At 41.4% G+C, this 23578-nt stretch overlaps 1 protein-coding gene, 1 non-coding gene and 1 pseudogene across 5 annotated transcripts in view; 1 reads left to right on the top strand and 2 right to left on the bottom strand.

Annotated features, from left to right (window-relative positions):
* The window catches only part of Rcor1 (REST corepressor 1), a 121114-nt gene extending 100849 nt beyond the window's left edge, over window positions 1-20265 (top strand). Inside the window, exons 8-12 of one of the 4 annotated variants that reach the window (XM_074067117.1) lie at window positions 1330-1524; window positions 11247-11324; window positions 11710-11767; window positions 12397-12464; window positions 16232-20265. In XM_074067117.1, the coding sequence (XP_073923218.1) occupies window positions 1330-1524; window positions 11247-11324; window positions 11710-11767; window positions 12397-12464; window positions 16232-16273 (441 nt within the window). In that variant the 3' untranslated portion in view covers window positions 16274-20265. Of the gene's footprint in view, window positions 1-1329; window positions 1525-11246; window positions 11325-11709; window positions 11768-12396; window positions 12627-16231 lie in introns of all 4 variants that reach the window. The other 3 variants (XM_020167375.2, XM_074067118.1, XM_074067116.1) reach the window with 3 other exon arrangements.
* On the bottom strand, window positions 6339-6871 carry LOC109688809 (cytochrome b-c1 complex subunit 6, mitochondrial pseudogene; annotated as a pseudogene).
* Window positions 14898-15023, bottom strand: LOC141422273 (small nucleolar RNA SNORA51). The gene has a single exon (XR_012446867.1). It is a non-coding gene; the product is annotated as a small nucleolar RNA SNORA51 (small nucleolar RNA).
* Window positions 20266-23578: the final 3313 nt, after the last annotated feature.

Below are 23578 nucleotides of genomic sequence, written 5' to 3'. Positions count from 1 at the left end.
TGTATGTCATTTTCTGTAACTCTTATTTATGTATATATAGTAGCACAATTTCTGATTAAAAAATTGGTTAAATATTAGTTTCTTTTAAATACAAAATGTTAAAAAGTACAGACAGTGGTCAGTAGGTTAGTCTACTGAAGTAACACACAGAACATGGTATATCACCTACTAACACTGCTATATGTTACTTATTACATTACTGTCTTAGTTTACATTGTCTGTTTATATCTTGGTCTTTAAAAACACAAAGCAAAAAGCCACCTGAACTTATTTTCAGTTTTATCCATGATGTTACCCCAACAAAATGAGAAAATGAACAGTTATGAAAACTTATTTTTCCTAAAATGATTACCAGTAAGACAGTCCATTCCTTGACAAGATTTTATTATGTTGTATTTCTGAAACTTTTGGTTTTAGAGAAAGCACTTTAAAAAACCAGTGGTTGTCATGTCTTTTTAAATGATAGCACATATTCTTTAATAGCAAATTAAATAAATTGCTCTAAAAGCTAAGTGCTGTTCCACAAAACCGATGAGCAAAAAGTCATAGTTGTTGGGTTTTTTAATTTTTTTTTTCTTTTTTCTTACCACTTGAGCCACACCTCTACCCCTTTTTTACTTTAGTTATTTTGGGAGATTGAGGGTAGGGGTCTCTTGTGATTTTGACTGGAGCCAGCCTTGAACCTCAATCCTCCTACTTATGACCTCCCACGTAGCTGGGATTGTGGGCATGTACCACCATGCCCAGCTTACTTGTTCTCTCTGACTTGCCTGGGCTGACCTTGAACCATGATCTTCCTGATCTCTGTCTCTCAAATAGCTGGGATTATAGAATGAGCCATCATACCTGTCCCTAAAGTTTGTATTCTTAATGGAAAGATTTAAGTACAGGTCTCTCTCTTTTTTTTTTGTTTCTCTCCTGCCTATGGTCATACAGTCATCTGTATTGCTAGAGACTGCTATTAAGATAAAGTTGCTCTCTTTTCACTTATCTGTATGTCATGTAGATAAATACATAACCACAAAACTCACAAGAGGAAAATACAGAATTTTTTCCTTCCTGTATGAGTTACTATGAGAGGCTTAAAGAGACAGAATAAGAATGTTCTTTGTTCCACAAGGAAACATTACACTTTGAAGTGTTTAGTAAAATCTGATAGCCACAGTTTTTTGGCTGCTAACTATGCATTAAAATTTGTAGATGGTAATTAGAATACAGCATGGTATTTGTCTTAGTTGTGTGGGGGAACATGTTAATGACATATGCTATTGCAATTAACTTGACATTTTTGTTTTTTAGTTTCATTTATCAAATATGTATATCATGCAGGTGCCCCCTACTGAGACAGTTCCTCAGGTCAAAAAAGAAAAACATAGCACACAAGCTAAAAATAGAGCAAAAAGAAAACCTCCAAAAGGAATGTTTCTCTCTCAAGAAGACGTGGAGGCTGTTTCTGCCAATGCCACTGCTGCTACCACGGTGCTCAGACAGCTGGACATGGAGTTGGTCTCCATCAAACGACAGGTACCACTCACAAGCCCAGTGTGGTGACACCAGTCAGCTTGCATCCTGGAGGTGGTGTTACTGTTCATACAGATGTCCCTTTCCACAAATCCCAAAAAAAGCATTTTGTTTCTAAGGAATTAGAAGATTCAGGGTATGGCCATGGATTTTTTTATTTACTTTGAAATTGTATTACATAGAGGGAAAAGTATATGGGCATTATATGTAGTACATACATTTGTGTGTGTACTCAGGTGACCTCTATCTAGATCAGAAAGTGGAACATGGCCCCCCAAACAACCCTTGTTTCCCCTTTTAGTTATTGTTCCCTTCAAGAAATGAAGCATTGGGACTGGAGGTGTGATTCGAGCAGTAGAGTGCCTGCCAGTAAGCATGAAGCCAGAGTCTAAACCTCAGTTCTGAAAGGGGGGGGGTAGGGAAATGAGAGAGAGAGAAAAGAAATGCAGAAGCTTCAGAGCTCCAGTCACATCCTCATTCATCACCTGTCTTCTCCAGGAGAGGGCCACTATTTTGATATGTTTTTAAAAGCAGATTTGGGCTGTCAGAATGGCTGAAGTAGTAGAGTACCTGGCTAACAAATGTCCTGCCCAGTATGGCCAAAAAAAAAAAAAAAACAACACAGATTCTGGGTGGGGCTTGTAGCTTAATTGTAGAGCCCTTGGCTGGAACCCTGCCAGCAAACAAAACAAACTAAAAAACCACAGTTTTTGTTATCCATTTTTGGACTTTACATAAACATAACCATATGGTATTACTTTTTATGTGTGACTTTCTTTCAACATGTGAGATAAATTTGTATAGTATGGAGCCATTACTCCTGTTCTCGTAACTATATAAATAGTGTACAGGTTATCCATTTTACTATCAGTAGACATTGGGTTGTTCAGCTTTTTTTTTTTTTTTTTTTTTTTAAGATTTATTTATTTAATATGTTGGCAGTACTGGGGTTTGAACTCTGCCTTGTGCTTGTGGAACCAGCACTCTACCACTTGAGCCACACCTCCAGCCCTGTTTTGCATTTTTGGCCATTGTAGATAATATTGCTATGAATATGGTTTATATAATTTGGTGTGTTATGTATACTTCTCTGTTGGACACATCTCCATGTATCCCTAAGAGTAGAATTGCTAGATTATCATATATGTATATGTCCAGCATTAGAAAACATGCCAGCTAGCCCAGGTGTTGCAGGGCACACGTGTAATCCCAGCTACTGAGGATTTCTGTCCGAGGCCAGCCCAGGCAAAAGTAAATGACTCTGTCTGACAAACAAACTCAAAGCAGAAGAATTGGAAGTGTGGCTCAAGTGGTAGAGCACCTAGCAAACAAGCTCAATCCTCAGCACCACCAAAGAGAGAAAAAGAAAAGTAAACCAGCTTTCCAAAGTGTTCCTGTCAGTTTACATGAGTTTTGGTCACACCACCCCAGCATTTCTCTGCATCACTGCTGGCATCTTGGACTGTACTGTGCACCACTCACCATGTGCCTGTTACATACTTCCCCTACCAAATGTGACTTCAGAAATGTCCCCAGGCAATGTGAAGTCACTCCTGAGGGGCATATTTGAACATTTGAGAACCATTGCTGCACATCATTGCCAACACTTTGTTAGTCTTTTAAATTGAAGTCTTTTTGTGGTGGGTTTTTGATGACATCTCGTTGTCCTTTCGTGACTAGTGAGACCACTCACCTTTTCATCTATTTATTGGCCATTTGGATATCCTCTTTTGTGACATGTCTATCCAGACTTTTTTTTTTTTTTTTTTTCTTTTCTGAGGCTGTATAGCATAGGCTGGCCTCAAGCTCATGAAGTTCTTGCCTGTACCTTGTGTGTTTTCTTACTGATGTGTGGATGTTTTCTTCATTCAAGATCTGAATTGATTACTACCTGCTTGTCTCATAGATACATTTCCCACTCTGTGTCTTCCCTTTCTACTCTTTTTTTCTTCTTTTTTTAAAAACATTTTTATTAGTATATAATAGTTACACAGAGGGTTTCATTATGGCATTTCCACATATACATATATTATACCCTGACTTGGTTCATTACCTTCCATTATTCTCCCTCCTACCCTCTTCCCCTTTTTAAAATAACTTCAACAGGTTTCAGTGTTCCATATTTATACATGTATAGAAAGTACATCAACTATATTCATCCTCCTTAATCCTCCTCATTTACTCTCCTTCCCCCTTCACAAGTGCCCTTCTCTCAACATGATCTGTTTTACTTTCCTATTTTTCTTTGTTTAAGTGTCTGTTTGTTGTTCAGTGGGGATTTTACCTTGGTATTTTACCAGTAAATACATTGTGCTTAGATCAGTCTAATCCTCTCCTCTCCTCTTCTCCTTTTCCCTCCAACCTGTATTATTTAACAGTTTTCAGCGTGTTTCATTGTGTTTTGTTCCTACACAGATGTGATGTATTGCATTATTATGCACTCTTTATCATTCTTTTCTTCTTTTCCTCCTCCCATAGTATCCTCTTAACAGTCTCACTTTGGAAACATGTTCTGTGTATATTTATATGTATTCTGATAATACTTGTATTTATATTAGATCTGTCTTCCACATATGAGTGAAAACATGTGACCTTTGGCTTTCTGAACCTGGCTAACTTCACTTAAGATGATGTGCTCCAGTTCCATCTATTTACCTGTGAATGACATCCCATTCTTTTTTTCTGACTGAATAATACTCTATTGTGTGTATATACCACATTTTGGGGGGGGCTCATGCTTTCTAGGCAGATTCTTTATCACTTGGGCCACTCTGCCAACCCCATATACCATGTTTTCTTAATTCATTAATCAGTTTTAGGGCATCTGAGTCATTCCCATAGCTTGGCTGTTGTGAATAATGCTACAATAAACATGGGGGTGTAAGTGTCTTATTGTAACCTGACTCACATTCCTTCAGATATATCCCTAGGAGTGGTACTGCTGGATCATATGGCAGTTGTATTTTTAGTTTTTTGAGAAGCCTCCATACTGTTTTCCATAGTGGTTATACTAATTTACATTCCTACCAACAATGTACAAGAGTTCTTTTCTCCCCACATCCTCATCAACATTTGTTGTTTTTGTTCTAGATGATGGAAATCTAACAGGCGTGAGGTGGAATGTTCAGCATTTCTTCATGTGCTTTTTTTGTGGTACTGGAGTTTGAACTTAGGGCCTTCACCTTGAGCCACTCCACCAGCCCTTTCTTGTGAAGGGGTTTTTTTGAGATAGAGTCTCACGAACTATTTATCCAGGTTGGCTTCTAACCACAATTCTCCTGATCTCTGCCTCCTGCGTAGCTAGGATTACAGGTGTGAGCCACTGACGCCCAGCCCTCTTCATGTGCTTTTTGACCATTTGAAAAAGCTCTATTAGTTCATTTGCCCGTTTCTTCATTGGGTTATTGATTCTTTGGGAATTTAGTTTTTTGAGCTCCCTGTGTATTCTGGTTATTAATCCCTTGTCTGATGCATAGCTGGCAAAGATTTTCTCCCATTGTGTGGGCTGCCTCTTCAGTCTGATGACCATTTTCTTTGCTGTGCAGATACTTTTTAGTTTCATAGAGTCCCATTTGTGAGTCCTTTCTCTTAGTTGCTGAGCCATTTGAGTTCTTTTTAAGAAGTTATTGCCTATGGCTATAAGTTGCAGTTCCTGTACGAGTTTCAAAGTTTCAGGCCTTATGTAAAGTTCTTTGATCCATTTTGAATTGATACTTGTACAGGGTGAAAGAGATGGGTCTAGCTTGAACTTTCTAAATGTAGAGATCAGTTTTCCCAGCAACATTTGTTGAGAGAAAAGACATCTCCATTATATGTTTTGGGTGCCTTTGTCAAAAATCTTAATGTTATCATCTTAATTTTTTTTTTTTTTGGCAGTACTAGGGTTTAGATTCAGGACCTCACAAATGCCCTATAGCATAGCCGCAGCCCTGAAATTCTTTAAGTTTCTCAGTCTTACCTTCTGGTTTGTGGTCTGTTTTTTGTTTTGGTTTTTTTGTTGGTTTGCTTTTTGTGGGATTTGAACTCAGGGCTTCAAATTTTTAAAGCAGGCACTGTACCATTTGAGCCACACCTCCAGTTCATTTTGCTCTAGTTAATTTTGGAGATGGGGGTCTCAAGAACTATTTGCCCAGGCTTGTCTCAAACCAAGATCCTGCCTATCTCAGCCTCCCAAGTAGCTAGGATTACAGTAGGGAATCACTGGCACCCAACTTGGTTGATGTTTTTTGATTTCTGATAAGAACCTCTCTCCAGCTTTTGAAGATAGGCTCCATGTCATCATAATGGCAGGCATTGTTTTACTTTTTGCATTTTATCTTCAATCCACTAGGAAATGTTGTTAAGTGTATGTTTAATACTCAGTGTTTAAATACATACATCCGTTTGACCAAGTACTTCTTATTGGAAAGATTTCCCTTCCCCAGTGTAGCAGGACCTTTGTTTTAAATCTAGCGTCTGTATATGAATGGTTCTGGTTTTGGGTTCTCTGTACCTTTTGATCTTTGTTCTTCCATCACCAATACTTACTGTCCTAATTTTATTGTACTTTACAAATTTATATGTATATGATAGTATAAATTTCCTAAGTCTTAGTTATTCTTGGACCTTTGTGTTTCCATTTAAAAATTTATATCATTTTCTCAATTTCCAGAAAAATAAATCTGCTAGAGTTGTCATTGGGATTGTATTGCAGCTATCAAATTAAAATCCTTATTGAGTGGCTGGCAGAGTGGCTCAAATTGTAGAGCACCTGCCTAGCAAGTGTGGGGCCATGAGTTGAAACCCCAGTATTGGCCAAAAAAAAAATCCTTATTGAGTTTTTTTTTTTTTTTTAAAGACCATAGGACTTTATTAACTTGGATCACTGCTACTTATATGGAAGGTCTTAAGCTAAACCCAAAATTTATAGGAATTTATAGTTACACACATTAGAAACTAACAGCATGTTCAAAACCACAAGGAAATATCCTGATGCCCAGGTGATACAGGCTGAGGTGAATGCATCTGCACATTTACTTCAAGCTGTTAAAGAGTTTGTGGGCCACACAGTGGTCCCTTGCATGCAAGAAGTCAAAGAGTTCCTCAGTGCATTCCTCTTCTGTCTGTGATCGGGAAGATACACGCGCATCACAGAGCTCTAGTAGCTCCCGGGCCTTTACACATTTCTCCTGCTGTTCACATTGCTCTCTCACTTTTGTTAGGGGATCCACTAATTCCTCCTCCTCCTCTTCCTCCTCTTTCGGATCTCCAGATCCAGTCAGCATCTTTCGCTCATCCTCCAGCCCCATGTCCAGCTACGGTTCTGGATTCAACACCAGCAATAACACCACGGCACCTACTCCACTTGATCAAAAAGCCCTTATTGAGTTTTCTATATGAAGACGCTGTATCCCCTTATCTTATAGGTCTTTAATTTCTCTGTGTTCTGTCATACTCTGTGTACAAGGCTTGTACATCCTTTGTTATAGTCATTCTTGGGTATTTGGTACTTTTTTTTTCTGGTGTTCTTGTAAAGGATGTTGTTTTTAAATTATCTTTTCTGGTTATTTGTGCTTGCTATGTAGAAAGAGCTCATCACTTTAATCTGGTGTATAGTACATTTAAACTGAAAATTCAGCCTAGCAGTCTAGTGTTGGGTCTTTCATCAGTTTATTCTCTCTCTCTCTGTAGTTCCAGAAAACCATCAGGAAATTGCAACTGCCATTTATTTTTGTTTTTGTGTTGTGTTTTTGTTTTTTTGCTTTTGATTTGTTAATCTTAAATGGTTTCCTTTCGCGGTTAAATGGGAGGCCAGCTGTCATTGCCCAGTGAGAAGAGCTGGGCCTGTGGCCCCTAACTGTGTTTGGGTATGGGGAGGAACACCACACAGACCAGGGCCAAGCATGCCCCTGGAATCAGAAGCCAGCTCCTTAGCTTGACTGCTGGTACAGCTGTGCTCTTATCTTAGAAGAATTGCTTAATCTTCTTGGGCCTCTTTTCAAATGAGGAGATTAATCCTTTCAGCCTAATCTTACAGGATCTATCAGGGTTGCCAGGCCACAGCATTTTAAGCTCTGTTTGCTGTGCGAGAACTCTCTGATAAGGGCCCTAAGCTCTTGTCCCTACTTTTGTCTTCCCCTACAAGGAAGCTTATTCTACCCTCTAGTGAGTGAGCGTCTAGTGATTACTGTTTCATGTTGATGTGTTGAAGAAAGAAGAAGCTCCTTTCTTCCACAGAGGTATCACTGATTCTGGCACAAGATTTAAAGATTCTTTTGTTTTCAGAGTAGGGTCAAAGGCAGGAAATTTTCTGTTTTGAGGGTAGCTATTCAGGTGTTGACAGCTTTGAAGAGTGCATAGAGCCTAACTAAAGAGGAGAAAATAGATGTCAAGTGCACACCACATCCAGCAGTGCTACAGCCCAGTAGTGCATTCACTGTCAAATGCATTTCTCCATTCAAAACTACAGCCATTTGAGGGATAGTTAATCTGGGTCCCCGAGATTTGCTGGGTTATTGCAGAAACACTCACCTGAAAAATAACAAAACCTGATAACAGCTCAATCAACCAAGGAATGATTTTTCTTTATTAGCAGGAAGTCCATCAGTAGTTCTGGGCGTTAGTTTATCTGTTCAGTGATGCTGTCAAGGATCTAGGTTCTTTTAGGTTCTCTCCTTTGCCATTCTTAGTTTATCAGTTGTGGAAGCCATTTTGTAGTGTAACCCTCACATCTGTATTCAGGACAGAAAGAAGATAAAGTGGAGGTGGATCTAACCTGTCTGTCCCTGTTAACTGGGAAAGCAAAAGCCTTAACAGAAGACATGCCAGGGCCTTGCACACTTGGAGCATCGTCATCCTCTGTCAGAAAATGGAGGGAGGAAGGGGCTAAGATGTGTTTTTGCAGCAGGTCTTTCTCTAAGCATAGAATTAAATGGTCTGACAGGAGAGAAGAGTCACTACATACACGATAAAATAGAAGAGGAAGCTATGTTCCACTGGGCAGTCCAGGTGGAGCATCAGTCCATGTGGGTTACTTTTGCTGTTTTTGATTTTTTTTTTCTTTAAATGCTGATTGCTTTTGTGTCCTGTTTCTTACCTAATTTGTTACCACTTAGACTGTCTTTCCAGTTGGTACATTGTAGGCAGCTAACCGCTATTCATTCTCTGATCCAAAACTGGATATTTCTTGCACTTTTTTTTTTCTTGTCTTGCTGTGCAGTCCAACTACACAGCTCTCAATCCCTTACTTTTACCTCAGTCTGCTGAGTGCTGGGATTTCAGGCGTGGACCTTGGATATTTCTGATTTGGTTACTATATCAGGAACAGGAGTTAGGCTTACGAGAATTTAGAACTACTTTTTGGCCCAGAAAGATGTTGTACATTTAATCTCCCTGCCTCTTTTATTAATTGCTTTTATACAGAAAGTGCTGTGTTAAGCACATGAATCCTCTTGGAAAATACATGTTACTTAGTCATGGTGCAATGTATATTGTTTGGGCCATCTATGCAGAACTGATCAAGTGACACATTTCCCTGGAATGCTCAGTGACACACAATATTCTAGATCCATTCTAGATCCTGCCTTTTTTTTTTTTTTTAATTATGGTACTGGGGTTTGAACTCAGGGCCTCACACTTGCTAGGCAGGTGCTCTACACTTGCATGCCCCCAGCCCTAGACCTTGACTTTTAAGAATTGGCTTATGACCTGTTGGACGTATTTAAGCCTGAGATTTTAGCCAAGGAAGATGTGGTGATCATGCGCAGGGTCCCCAGTAGGTAGCACTTTGTCATTTGTTAGTGGAAGAGTTCAGACAGCACAACTGAGGGTTATTGTCATCGCCGGGCCATTGGGCGATGCTAGTTAAAAGAGCTTGGCATTGAGAACTTACTGGTAATAAAGTTCTGATATCAGTATTTTCTTCCAATGTGCACCTTTTCACAACATAATAAGTTAAATCAAGGTCCCCATTTGTGGCTTTATTGTAGGGTAAATTTATTTATTCACTTACTTATTTTTTGTGGCAGTGGGGTCTGCAAACAGATTTTATACTTCCTTAGTATGTTCTCCTACTGCTTAAGTCACGAGCCTCCAGCCCTATGGATGCTAAATTTTATGCACATCCCCTATATTTTTCTTTTTAATTGTTCTTCTGTTTTGGCATTAGTGTGGAATATTACTATTACACTCTAGTACATTTACTGATGTCAAACTGTCAGATTCTGGTCTATACAGGGCTGGTTTTACTTTTTACTTGGCTGCTGGTCCCACACTGAGGAAAATATTTTCCTACCCTCCCCTTTGAAGAACTTTTAGAAAGCTGAGCTACAGTGGTTCATGTCTGCAAATCCTAGCTACTCAGGAGGCAGAGATCAGAAGGATCACAATTCAAAACCAACCCCGAGCAAATAGTTTCAAAGACCCTATCTCAAAAATACCCACCATAGAAAAGAGCACCAGTCTAGCAATCATGAGGCCCTGAGTTCAAACCCCAATGCTGCAGGGAGAAAAAAAAAATTTAGGAAAAAATAAAAGATGAACTAGGCATGGTGGAAGTCATCTGTAATCTCAGCACTGGGAAGGGTGAGGCAGGAAAATCAAGAAGTTTAAGACCAGCCTGAGCTACATAGTGAGACCCTATCTCAACACACCCACACACAAATAAATACAGGAGGAAAGAGCTTGTGAAATTGGAATTCTATACAATATAACCACTTAAAGAAGGAATTTCAAAAGATTGTGTAAGTATAAAAAGTCATTTAAAAAGAAGATAAATTATTAAACAGTCTATACTCCTCACTCTCCCCTACCTCTAAAGTCCTGCTTTTCTTCATTTTCCTGTACTAGTAAGATTTTTTTCTTGGATTGCTTCATGCATGTCTTTCACGTTTTTCTTAGTAAGTCAGCCTCTTCTTTCTGTTGCTTTCTTACTTGCTTTTGCATAGATGAAAAATGCTAGAATCTGAGTTCTCCTAGTACACAGCATGGAAATGCCCTCTACTTGGAGAGCAGAGAAAAGGGCTGCTGTGGTCTGTGGTCTGTCTCATTCAGGAGTTCATGGGAAAATTAGAGTAGACATAGCTTGGTTGGCTGATGTGTATCGTTTGTCTTATGATTGGCACAGGCAGAGAAAGATTAGGTGCATTGTTAAGTCAAAGCAAAAATGTGGAAAAGTAACTTGTGAAAACATGAAGATATTACAATTGATCAAAGTTAGGCTCATGGAAAACTTGCTGTCACATTGCTTTCTTTTTTCCTCCATTAAAGATCTACTCTTGTGCATGTCTGCCTTGTGTAGAACCAGTGATGTAGAACCAGCAAGGGTCCTGGACAGCACAGTGTAGGGGCTCTAGAAGACTGTCATTGCAGTTCTGCTAGAAAGCCTATGTCTCTTTGGCTGCTTCCTTACTCCACCTCATTTCTGTGTGGTGGGAAGCCCAGACCATTCCTCACTTGGGTCAGACTTGAGCCATGTATTTTGTACCTGTTAGGAAACAGTCGATTGGACTTGTATACTTCTTCTTTGCCCTCCCCTCCTTAGCTGTCCTTGTCTGTTGCTCTGAGCAAGTAGATTAAAGAGTCTTCTTGTTAGATTCCTTCAAGAGATACTATATGGACCTTAAATTTTGGCCACAACAGGGATTAGGAACTTCTCTGCTCTTGGGGTTTTTTGTTTATTTTTTAGATCTCTTTCATACCTTTATAAAAGTTGTTCATTTTTAAATGAAAATCTTTTTCCCTTTTAGATCCAGAATATTAAACAGACAAACAGTGCTCTCAAAGAAAAACTTGATGGTGGAATAGAACCTTATCGACTTCCAGAGGTAGGATTACAAATTCATTATCTCAGAAGTCATACCCAAGTTTGTGTGCTCAAAAATTTAATTATCTATCTGCATCTTAGGAAGAGGTATAAACATAATTTTATAAACCTAGTTGATATGAAAAAAAGAAAGGTTCATTAAGTTTTCATAAGAACATACTTATCGTTTGGGGCCAGTGGCTCATGTCTGTAATCCTAGCTACTCGGGAGGCAGAGATCAGGAAGATAGTGGTTTGAAGCAAGGCTGGAAAAATAGTTCGCAAGACCCTATCTTGAAAAAGAAAAAAAAAAATGGGTTGGTGGGGTGTAGGCCCTAAGTTCAAACCCTAGTATCCAAAAAAAAAATCTCTGCATGTAATATGCTAACCACTTGTCTGTACTTGTAGGTCATTCAGAAATGTAATGCACGCTGGACCACAGAAGAGCAGCTTCTTGCTGTGCAAGGTACGGGGCAGTCTGCTCAGAAAGGGCAGGGAGCCCAGGTAGACTTTAGGGAAACAGTGTGTCCCGCCCTGCTCCATGCGCTTCACTCAAGTAGAAAATCACATTATTCTAGCAGGTAGCACTTTAGCTGCATTATGGTACTCCCCTGGGCTTTTGAGGCTTGGGGATTTTTTTCCCCCTTTCCCATTTCTTACAAAATGTAAAATAAAATCTGAAAGCCACAGTTTTCTAAGAATGTCAGTATTGTACTTTAGCAGTTGCTTGTTAAGCTCTGAAGTACAAAACCCTGTAAGAAACAGATTTTTAAGATAAGAGGTGTTTCAGACCTAAGGATCCTAGACAAATACAGAATGTCCATAACCACAGGTTATATTGTATGATATATGATGGGAAGACAAGTTCTAGATAACAGGATCTTACTCAACTTTTTGTACCATCAGCTGCAGGCTTTGCCTAGGATTGACTTACTCACTGATATAACAGATTAGAGGTAGTGCCTGCTCTTAGAAACCTGTATGTTTTGTTATCAAGATAAAGGGGTAAACCTTAATTGTGGTTTTTAAATATTGTTTTTCCCTTATACTAGGGGGGAAACAAAACAAAAACAAAATGCTCTCTTTTATCCTTAGCCATCAGGAAATATGGCCGAGATTTTCAGGCAATCTCAGACGTGATTGGGAACAAGTCAGTGGTACAGGTGAAAAACTTTTTTGTAAATTATCGACGCCGCTTCAACATAGATGAGGTTTTACAAGAATGGGAGGCAGAACATGGTAAAGAAGAGACCAATGGGCCCAGTAACCAGAAACCTGTCAAGTCCCCGGATAGTGCTATCAAGATGCCTGAGGAGGAAGATGAGGTAAATGTGAAACAGCACAGTGTCCTTCCTGCCAGGTCCACTCTCAAGACTCTGGTTGGTTCCTAAAGCAACAATTTTTACCAATGAATACCATAACATATGTGTGTTGACTCCAAGCCGCTCATCACTGTATATCACTCACATTGTAATTTTGAGCAAATGCTTAATTCCATGCTGGTTCCCTCTCCCTACAAAATGCTCCATGTGGCCAGCAGTTCCTTAAATGCATATAGTAAAAGCCTTCATGAAGCAGTAAATCATAAAAGTTACTCTTTGGAGTACCCTAAGGAATGTCCATTCAGTTCAGTCAGGCGTCCTGTGTTCTGTTGTGGGGCTGCTCACCTTGCTGGGTGAGTCTGCACAGCCAGTAGTGGTCTGTGGGGTATGTTCCTGCTACTGTGTTCCAGGGTTGACTGGCTTAAATATTGATGAGGGCAATTCTAGGTTGCTGGAACTTCTAGGATGGTGGCTGCACTGTAGTAATTTCTGAAGTGATGGCACTGATTTCATCAGCCCCATCAGGTAGGATTGCAGAAGAAGATAACTCAGACTAGAGACGCATCTGCGGCCCCATTCCCCCCTTCCTGTGCCAGGTTGCTGCTTACTGATTCCCACCTGGCCTGACCTGGCCTTCCCCACTGTAGCCCACTGCAGTCCTGCCTCCACCCCTGCCTCGACTGAGGATACATGTGGAGCAAGGCCTAGGCAGTCACTGCAGTCATCTGTTCACCGGTGTGCTAACTGAAGGATTTACTTTGCCTTCTGAGGAAAGTTACTTTCTTGATATCTTCCTCAAATCACTCAGGGACAATTTAGAGTTACTTGCTCGCACTGTCTCTTTGCTACACCTTCGCTGTAGGGCCTAGCTCCTAGAGCATGGGATTGCACGCCTGGTGAAGAAGGTAAGATCACTAGTCCATGTAGGGGCTCTGTGTCAATTCCATAGACACTCAAGGCACTTCCCTCTATTAGAAAAGCATTGAAACATATTATCTTTGCTAGAGTTGGATTCTTGAGAGCCTTCTAACAGAAAACCTTTGTAGTGTATGTACAGAATCTGTAATATCGCCACCATGAATGTTACTCCTGAGTCGTCATGTGTGACCCAACCCGAGGCCCTGGAACGTAATAAAATATGAGCAAAAGGAAGGTGTTTTTACCTTTTACTACCAATTTTTGTCCCAGCATTAATTGCTCCTTTAGTAACAAATGAACTTCCCTAAACTCCAGGATTTAATTTAAGAAGCACTGAGGATCAGTGGCCTGGCCCGAGTGGTAGAGTGCCTGCCTACCAAGCACAGTACCCTAAATTCAAACCCCAGAACCACCAGGGGACAAAAAAAAGAAAAAGAAGAGGCAGAGGTAGGAGGGGCATTATCCGGCCCAGGTATAGTTAGCTCAAAACCATGTCTGGAAAACAAATTAAAAGCAAAAGGACTTGGGGCGTGGCTCACATGCTCAGGTGGCAGAGTAATTGCCTAGCAAACATGAGGCCCCAGGTTCTGTCCCCAGCACACCCACACACAAATTGTGGACAGTGGGAAATGAAATGTTAGAATTTGTAAGAATAAAAGCATTCTTCCATGTATTTTCCAACTTCATTCCTTAGGGCTAGTAGAAGCAGAAATAATAGGATATTCTTACCTGTTTTCTCTTTGCATTGAATCAAAGCAGGTGTTGATAGGGCCACCATGAGAAATCTGAGAATAACGTAAAGGCCGAGTCATCTCAAACAGGTGGCGGTTTCTTCTGCATGTGTTTTTACTTAATTGTCTTAGGCCTGGCTCAAGTGCTAACTGACTGAGCTTTTTATTTTAATTTGTTATTAGTCCAGGAGGCCATCCTTAATGGTCTACTTCTTGTGTTGTTTGAACATCAAAATATCCCTATCATGTTTTTTCCAGTGTGGTTATGGCTCATCTATAACTAGACCTTCCCCAAGTAGCAGATCTTAGTTTCTCTTTGGTGTTTCATCTTCCATGGGTCTGTTTATTCAACCTTCTCTTTAAAAAAAAAAAAAAACAAGCAAACAGAAAACCCCATATAATGCCAGCACTTGGAGGCTGAGGTAGGAGGATAGCAAATTCTAGGGCAGCCTGGGCTACATAATCAACAAACAAACAAAAAACCCAGGATAATGTTACACATCATCAATATGTAATCTGGCTATGTTGGGGATTGAACCCAGGGGTTTGTACATGCTAGGTAAGTTATGTGCCATTGAGCCACACCCCTAGCCCTCCCCTTCTTTTTTTTTTTTCCCCTCCTACTCCATAACTCCCCATTCACAATGCAGACCAGGCACAGGGCCTGGGCTGAGGTGTATATGGGGTAGGTTTACTTTGCCTCTTTCTATATAGTCAGTGTAGTGCAGACTGTGGTAAGCACCAAGAGGCCTGTCTTTTTCACCTGGCTATCCTAAGAAAAACTTAAGTCGCTTTTTTTTTTTTTTTTTTTTTAATACTTCTTATAGCACCAACTTTCCCATGCCACCTCCTCAGTTTTATTTTCTGCTTACGTTGGTTTGCAGAAGGAAAATAGTCTCTAATTACTAGCTGCTTGTCTGTGTTCACCAAGGCCTACAGGGACTTGTTAGAATGCTAGTTATGTTCAGTCTTCTTGCTTATCCTGTCAGGTCCAGCAGCTAAGAACAGTGTGTGCTGGTGTCCTGCCTCTCCTCTGCCCTCAGATTTTGTCTTTATTGTAGAACACACAGAAAGGACGGCATCAGAATTGACATAAGTTCTAGTAGCATAGTAGTCAGTTACAGATTTTATTGATTGATTGATTGATTGTCCAGCTAAGAAGCAAGAGTAGCCCAAGGAATTTGAGCTTCTGAGGTTCAGAGTTACTTGAGGTAGGCAGGCAGGTGGAACAGTTGCCAATGTTACATCCAACTTTGAGTTGAATGAAGAAAGGGCATGGAGGGATGCTGGAATGAATTAAAATTACACAATGATTGAATGTATTGCCAGTGAGGAAATATCTCCTAATTTAGTCAACAACAGTTTTTTCATGTGAAGAAAGAATGGTTTTCTCAGATTTTGTATTCATTGCCCAGTTGCTTCCTCAGTGTTAAGACACTGTGGTGGTTGCAGAGAACTGTTAAGACAGAATGTCCCCTTTGGGAGTCAGTTTTGGAAAATGGGAGAGGAAATGAAGAAATGCCTTTGCAGCTTTAAAGAAGATCCTGCAGTCTTAACAGATTTCCATTCCCCAACAAGAACCAGTGGCTGTTTGTTGAGGAACCAGGTGGTGCAGCCTCCCTCTGTTCGATGCAAGTAGTTATAACTGCAAACACACCTGAGCAGTCTTGCTTTCCAAGTACTGTGTTGATGTGCCCTCTTGGGTATTTTTATTTAATCTTGTGGCAAAGACATCATTATTGCACACATTCTGCAGATGGAGAAACTGAAGGTCAGAAAGAAATTATAACATGTTCAAAGTCACACACACTTCCCGGCCAGAGGAGCACTGGGCTTGCAGTACACGATATTTACTGCCTAGGTTTTATGGATGCACATACTCCTTTGAGCACACCAGAATTAGCAGTGTGTGTTGTTTACCTGCTCTTTGATCTTTTCTTTCCTTTTCCTCTCCTTCAGACTGCTTCTGTCCTCGATGTCAGATATGCATCTGCCTCCTGAGAACCACTGGTAGCTTTGAACACTTGGTGTGGACTACATGTTATCCAGGATATCAGGTATTACGAGACATCACCTAGCCATCTGCATCACATCTCTGTGGACAAGCAGCTATTACCAAAAAAGGCGTACTCTTCCAGTCCTGTGCTACATCTGCCTTAATTCTTTGCTCGTTCCTCCATGTTGGCGCCACTTCCCAGAGAGTCCATTGCATCTCACTCTGCCTAAGTGCTGGGGAACCCACGGCCTGCACATCTCCCTCAACTCAGCCTGTCCCCCATTCGGAGCCCCTGAGCCCCACCAGTGGCAGCTCTCCCTATTAGCAGCTTCAGAACACATAGTCTTGGAAGGCCCAGCTCTGTTCCTGCATGGCCTGCAGTTTCTACTTTGTGCATAGTGTGATTCTCAGAGTAACTGATCCTGTTGGCCTTCAAGAAAGTTTCTCTTGCTCTTTTCTGGAGCAGCCACCTAAGTAATACCATGTTTCTTTGGAAATCACAATACAATGGCAGACTGTAACTTTGATCATGCCAAGCATCCTGATGCCACTCATGTTCCCTAAACAGAGGTAGAATTATGCTTTGTAAGTAAGGTGGCTCCTCTCCCCTTTCTGTCTCCCCCCGAATTATGTCCCCTTTCACCTTCCTAAGTGGTAAAAGCTCATTCGCAGCAACTGTCCTTGGACACTGTAGCTTAATGGGAACATGGACCTCAACGCTTTCTGCCTTCAACCTTCAGCATTGTAATCCCAGGGTGGGTGCACCCCATCTTTTCCTGATCCCCCAGCCACCACTTCCACCTCTACCACCACCCAACTCCGAGAGATTCGGTCCATATCACTGTACCTGGTGCTTGTACATTTGGAATTGGTGCCTTCTCCTTTTGGCAACCATGTTATCAATCCCTTTTCTGTTCAAGTGTCTTATTTAAAGTTTATTGCTTGCCAAAGATGACATCGTCAGATAGGAGATGGGGAGAGCTTCTGCAGATTCTGACAAGAGTGGAGATTTTAAATGTAAAGTTAGCTCAGTAAAGGATATTAGAATAGCTGGTGATGGTTTTATAGAAGCTACATGGTTTGTTCCCATCCTTTTGGTGTGCCTGGCCTGTTGCGTGTGACTCCCTGTGTCCTTTTGTATCATTTGTATACTGATGTGATCACACAAACAGTATCCCCTCTCTTTTAATAGCAGAGTACAGGACAGAAAATTGATCAAAGTATTGGTTTAGTAAGACCAAGATGAAACAGTCTACAAAGTGGTATGTAATGCCTTTTGTTTGGATTGGGAACAAGCAAAATTTTCTAATAAATGTTCTGAGACTTCCAGAATCACTTGTTTTCTTACCAGACTATGGGCCTGCTAAGGGTGAAGAGCAGATGACCAGACTGCATTCTAGAACCCACGGCCAGTTCAGCTGCACTAAATGTGTGGAAGAAGCTTTTGTTGCTGTTTGTATCATTCAAATTAGTTTTCTGCTTTCAATACCAAAAAGAAAAAACAAATGCAGATGCTTTAAGGCATAAACAATTCTTAAGAATTTAAAATATGCAATTCAATTTTGATGTGTTTTGATCCCCAAGCACCTTGCTTTTTTTTTTAAGTCAGCTGATTTTCTCTTTAGAAAGAGGTTCAGCTAGAAACCTAGGTTTTTTGGAGTTTGTACATTCTTTTTTAAGGTATGGAGAAAGGTCATTCCAGAGGGGAATACAGCAGGACTTTCCCTATCTGATGGGTATCTGATGGTCACAGACTGTAAAGAACAGTGTCAGGGGGCATGGCCTGCTGTTCCCACCTGGAGACTGGTAGCAGTGTAACACTAGTAATGAGTCAGGTTTTCTTTGTTATTTTATCTTAAGCCTGCTCTGTAATTGAAGGATGGCAGACAAACATGGGACAGGATTGGCCTCGGTTTTGCACATCTATTAAGGGTACACTAAAGGCACTCAGAGAAGCCTCTGCCCTCCTCACTTTTCATAAGTCCTCCCTCCCACCAGCAGTTATGCAGTGGCTTTCTTACTTTGCCAGTGGTTCCGTGTCTTTCTTCATGCCCAGGCTATTTTCTTTAAGATTTGGTCCCTCCTGGCAATACCTAGAATTGATGCTGCTCCTTAGGTGGCATGGCACTAGTCTGTATTCTGCACTGTCCCCTACTTGGTTCCTGGCACTGAGTGGCCTCCAGCCCTGAATAGTCACAGGTTGATGTACTTGTGATCACAGAAGCTGACTTTTGTCTTCTTCTCCAAGGGAAAGGGGCATGTCATTTTCGTTTGACAGAGGGGGAGAAAAAAGATGGTCTTTGCCTGGCTGCTGTTGCTGTAGTCTCATGTATAAGATAGCACTGTGTTTTAAACTTGTTTTTTCATTACACTGTCTTTGCAATAATGTAAATGCAAGAAATCACTTAGCTTTCAAAGCTGAGTGGTCTGGTCTTATTTATGTGAGGACTCTTTAACATATCAAGAATTAGGTGTATCACCAGATTGGGTTTGGAACATGATAACTGCTTTAGATGGAATGTCACTTAAGCTTTGTGTTCTTAAAAATTATCAATGTGAATGTCATAATTATATATTTTTTGTGGAAAAATTCTCCTAAGTATAAGTTATTGTGCAAAATATAGTATCATGGACACAAATAATAGTTTAACTTTTAGTTTAGAAATCCCTAAAAGATATAAATTGTATTGCATATGCATTAAAAGTTTGTTTTATTTAATTTTATGTAGATGTGTAAAGTGTTAGGTAAAAAAAAATTCTTTTCACTTACCATTTAAACACCTGGTTACTTGAATATTGTATTGACTGATCAGCAGCAGTGATCTGTTCTGTAGGACAGCTCTTTAACCAGGAAGTAACTTGCCTCAGTTGTGCTGATTAGCTTAGTGGGGCACACAATCAGGGGCTGTGTTGGCAGGAGCCCAAGGTTAGTGTAGCACCCCTACTGCATTGTCTTCTGTGTTTGTCATGACACCGCTTCCTTGAGATGGTTATTGGTAGTTTTTAACCTGAAAGACCCACTGATGGTCACAAGCCTGTAATCAAAAAACAAAAATGAAAAAATGCTTACTGTGGTGGAGTAATTAGGCAGTTGTTTTCTGTTTATATAAAATTCCCTCAAGTACCACACACCACTCTAAGTGTGCTCATTGTCACTTTAAATTTCAACTATACCCTATTTTTGTCTTTCTAAATATCAGATGTACTATTGGTATAATTGCACACCAAAAATAAACCAAGCAGTGCATTACACTAACTGGATCCCTGCTTTTATGTGAGCAAAGGAAAGATGGAGTCAACTCCAACAAGAGCCTCTTCTTCTCTCCTGTCTAGCCTATTGCTACACTAGTGACCCAGGATTCAAGCTTTTAGTACCAAGTAGATTCTGCCTCTGATTGACTCAGATAGTTAGATCAGCCTGAGCTAGTGATCTCGTGCAATGCTCTTTCCGCCACTCCCTGGATCTCTGCAGCTTTTCCTGACTATAATAAAGCACAATGGCAGGAACGTTACAGTTCAAGAAAAGGAAGGTCAGTATAGTTCTATGCATGTTGTAAAATAATGAGTGTTTACAGTCACCTCCTCCTAAAGCGGAAGTTTATACTGGAGTGGATAGTATTCCATTATGTAGACTTACAACTTTGCTAAGTGCTTTTTAGATTGCTTAAAATTTTTCCAAGATTTTAAAAGATGTATAAGGTTAAGTGTGCAAATATAATGGAAATGCTGTATATCTTTTGAAGTGGTAAAACCCACGCTGGAGTTTTAAAGAAAATATGTTGTAATAATGCTGTTGTAAGTAATATTTTCATGTCTCTCTTTGCCTGTTTTCTATTTCAGCACATTCATCGTGGTGAATGTTCATAGCATTATAATTGCTTAACCATTGAATGATAACCTTTGTTAGTGAAAATTGGAAGATTTATTTGTGAAATTCTGCAGAATTCATTTTTCTATTTCCAATATTTGCTGAAGTTAAATAAAAGTTTTCAAGCCATTGATGTAAAAAGATACGAAACAGTTTTCTGCACCCCCACTTTCACCGTCAGAGGTTGGGTGTCTTCCTTCCCTTCCAAGCGGACTTGGGGCTTCTGAATGTGTGACTTCCCCAGAATTAGACCCTTCGGGCACACATAGCCAGGGGCAACTTTTGCTGTTACCTTTTAGCTCTTCCTGAACCACATGTCTGATAACTTTATAGCTGGCATCAGATCAGGGTGCATAAGTTCATAAATTTTGTAGTAGCTGATGGCTTAAACACAAAGGGTAGGTAAGAGAAAAATTTTCTCATTAGCAGTTTTGCTTTTTTTCAGCTTGATCAAGGCTTTGATCTGACCCTGGAGGCTTGGCTCTGCAGTCTCCAGATTGTAGCAATGAAGAGGCCAGACCTGCTGACTTTGTTGCTTCTGGTCAGCCAAGAATGAACCCACAGTAGGCTCAACACCTTTTTGAATAGCATGAAGAACACTTCCAGTCTCTGAGGTCTTCCCTTTTCTGGCTGGAATCAGAAGAATTGAGTTAGATAATGTGTTGGTCAGCTTTCTATTAGAGTAACAAATACTTGAAATAAATAGACTTATAGTAAATAAATAAATTTACAGAGGGAGGAGGTTTATTTTGGCTCACATTTTTGGAGGTCTCAGCCCATAACATTGGCCTTCATCAGGGTTTTGTGGCAGGGTCTTGCTTTGGGCTTGTGGCAGCACATCGTTGGCGGGAGCATTTGGCAGAGCAAAGCTGTTCACTTCTTGACCAGGATGGGAAAAAGAAAAAGGAAAACAAGAGGCTGAGGTCCTACAATCCCCTGGAAGCACAGATCCTTAGTGACTTCAGCACCTCCCCCGAGACTCCACACCCCAGTACAGGCAAACTGGGAACTAAGCCTTTAGCAAATGGGCCTCTCAGGGACACTGAAGACCTAAACCACAGCAGATAATGGCTACAAAGTCTGCTTCCAAGTCTAGCTTTGCCTCAAACAAAATTTGCAGCAGTGGATGAGGTCCCTGTGTGGGACTCTACCTCATGTCATACATTGAGGAAGCATGGCAGGGTCCAGCCTTCTCAATTGACGATCTAGTAGGAAAAATATTCAGTCCTATTATCCAGCAATACCAGTGAGCACACAGGGAATAGCCAGTGCTACAGGAGTGTCTGGGAGGAAGGGCTCGGATGTCTGATGTCTACAGAATGATTTTCTTGGAGCTAGTCCTGCAGAGACGATGTATGCTTGGGTGAGCCTGAGTGTGGCACCTGGGAGAGGAAGCCATGACTCTGAGAGCCCAGTGTCTGATCTGTGGAGTAGGACAAGAGGAGCAAGTGCCAAGGGCAGAACCTTGGGCTTTCTGCCAGGAGGTAAGAAGGAAGCTACAAGGGAATCCTGAAAAGGGGAAATAGAGGTATGGAGGGGGACGGCTGCAAGCATGGTCTCTGCTGGGACAGGCACTGGAAAGAGATCATTTGCGCTTGGCTTTTATTCACTTAGAAGAACAACCTTAGGGAGTTAGGGAAGTGTTTGAGGGATCTGCCGTGGACTGGCATAGACTAGAATGTGTATACCTCCTTAAAGTGGGAAGGGAAAGGAGAATAGATCATGGGTCCCAAAATCAAAGGTCCTGGCCTCCTACCTCCAGCCTACGTACAAAAGGCAGCTAGCTGTGTACAGGTGTGTCTACCAGGTCATCTCTTGTTCCTCACCTCCCAAGGTCTTTGTCCTTGCTGTAGCTCTGGCGTGACTGCAGTTCTTCTGTGTGGGAGGCTGCTGGGAGTTTGCCAGCAATTCCAGGGCTGCCTGGAAGGAGGAGGGAGCTCAGTCCCCAGGGCAACCTCTGGGTCACCAGGGGCTCCTTGCTGTGCCACAGCCAATGCAGAAATAGTTCTATGGTCTCCAGCTCAGGAGCCCACAGTGGTGACCAACTAAAAAAATGCACCTGTTTTGATCTTCTTCTCTGTCTCACTTATCCTGGTCCCCTACTTCTATTTCCTGATCACTTTCAAAACTGAACTATTTGCCCACAAACCCTCACATTGGACTCGTTTTTCTGAAGGAATCCAGGCCAAGGCAGCACATGGGCCTGTCTGAGCCATGGTAAGTCCAGTTGAGGATAGTTATTTTGAGAGCACTCACCCACCAATATTGCAGGAAAGGCACACACACAAAACTCATTTTTGTCACTTCCCCTATCTTTACTATGTCTAGTGAACGCACCTGTGAAGAAAGGGCAGGGCTGTCTGTCTCAACAGTTTCCAAGCACCATAGTCTCCACACACTGTGTTTCCCTGGTGCCCAGCACCTTGCAAGACACTTACTTTGAAGAGAGGGCTGTGTGGGCCATTCCGTATGGTCAACTTTCAGGTTTAAGACTACAGTGTCATTCTCTGCATCTACTTCATGCTTGCAACATCATTTGGGCCAAGACTAGCTAGCTCATGGATGGTCCCAATTTACTCTGGTCCTGAGTTGGATGGGACTGGTCAACAGAGCAGTCCCCCAGAGGTACTTTCCCCTTGTCCCAGAAGCATGGACACAGCTGTATGCCCTGAACAACCTCTGGCCTGCCTCTCTTAGTTCTGTCCCACCTTGGTCTAGTTTATCACCTACCTGGGTGTGTATTAGCACCTGTGAACCAAGCACTCACCAAAAGCCCCTGTCCATCTCCTGCAGCTCAGCTGCTGTGGTACAACCTTGCCTCTATGTCCACAAAGTGACATGATACTAAGGTTCCTTCCATTCCCCTCTTTCTTAGCTCTCTCAGTGGGTGGCACTGCTGTGTGTCTGGTCACCAACCTAGAAACCCTGACATCACTCACATCTGGAAGCCAGTGTCAGTCTGGGCCTCCCTCTTGCCTGAGCTGGTACCTTAGCCTCCTAACTCATGTTCCTCTAATCCCCAACATTGCTCTTTCCTTTCCTCTCCTTCCAACCCCCACCATAATTGGGGACCTTAAACCATACGGCATTCCTGCCCCAGAACCATTTTCACATCCTTTTCTGAAAATGCCTTCCCCCTCTTCCCTCCTCCTGCCACTTGACCTCACACTGCTCATAACCTCGTTCTGCTATCTATAAAGAAGTGGTGTTTTAGCCAGGTGCTGGTGGCTCACACCTGAAATCCTGAGGCTGAGATGGGGAGGATTGAGATTCGAGGCCAGCCACAGGCAAATAGTTCATGAGGCCCCATCTTCAAAATAACCAGAGCAAAATGGACTGACTGGAGATAGGGCTCAAGCGTTAAAACACCTGCTTTGCAAGTGCGAAGCCATGAGTTCAAATTCCACTCCCACCAAAAAAGGGTGATTTGTAGTATTAGCAG

This window comes from Castor canadensis, chromosome 3, assembly GCF_047511655.1.
Source record: "Castor canadensis chromosome 3, mCasCan1.hap1v2, whole genome shotgun sequence".
NCBI classification, from domain to species: Eukaryota; Metazoa; Chordata; class Mammalia; order Rodentia; family Castoridae; genus Castor; species Castor canadensis.
This window is presented reverse-complemented; position numbering and strand designations above follow the sequence as displayed.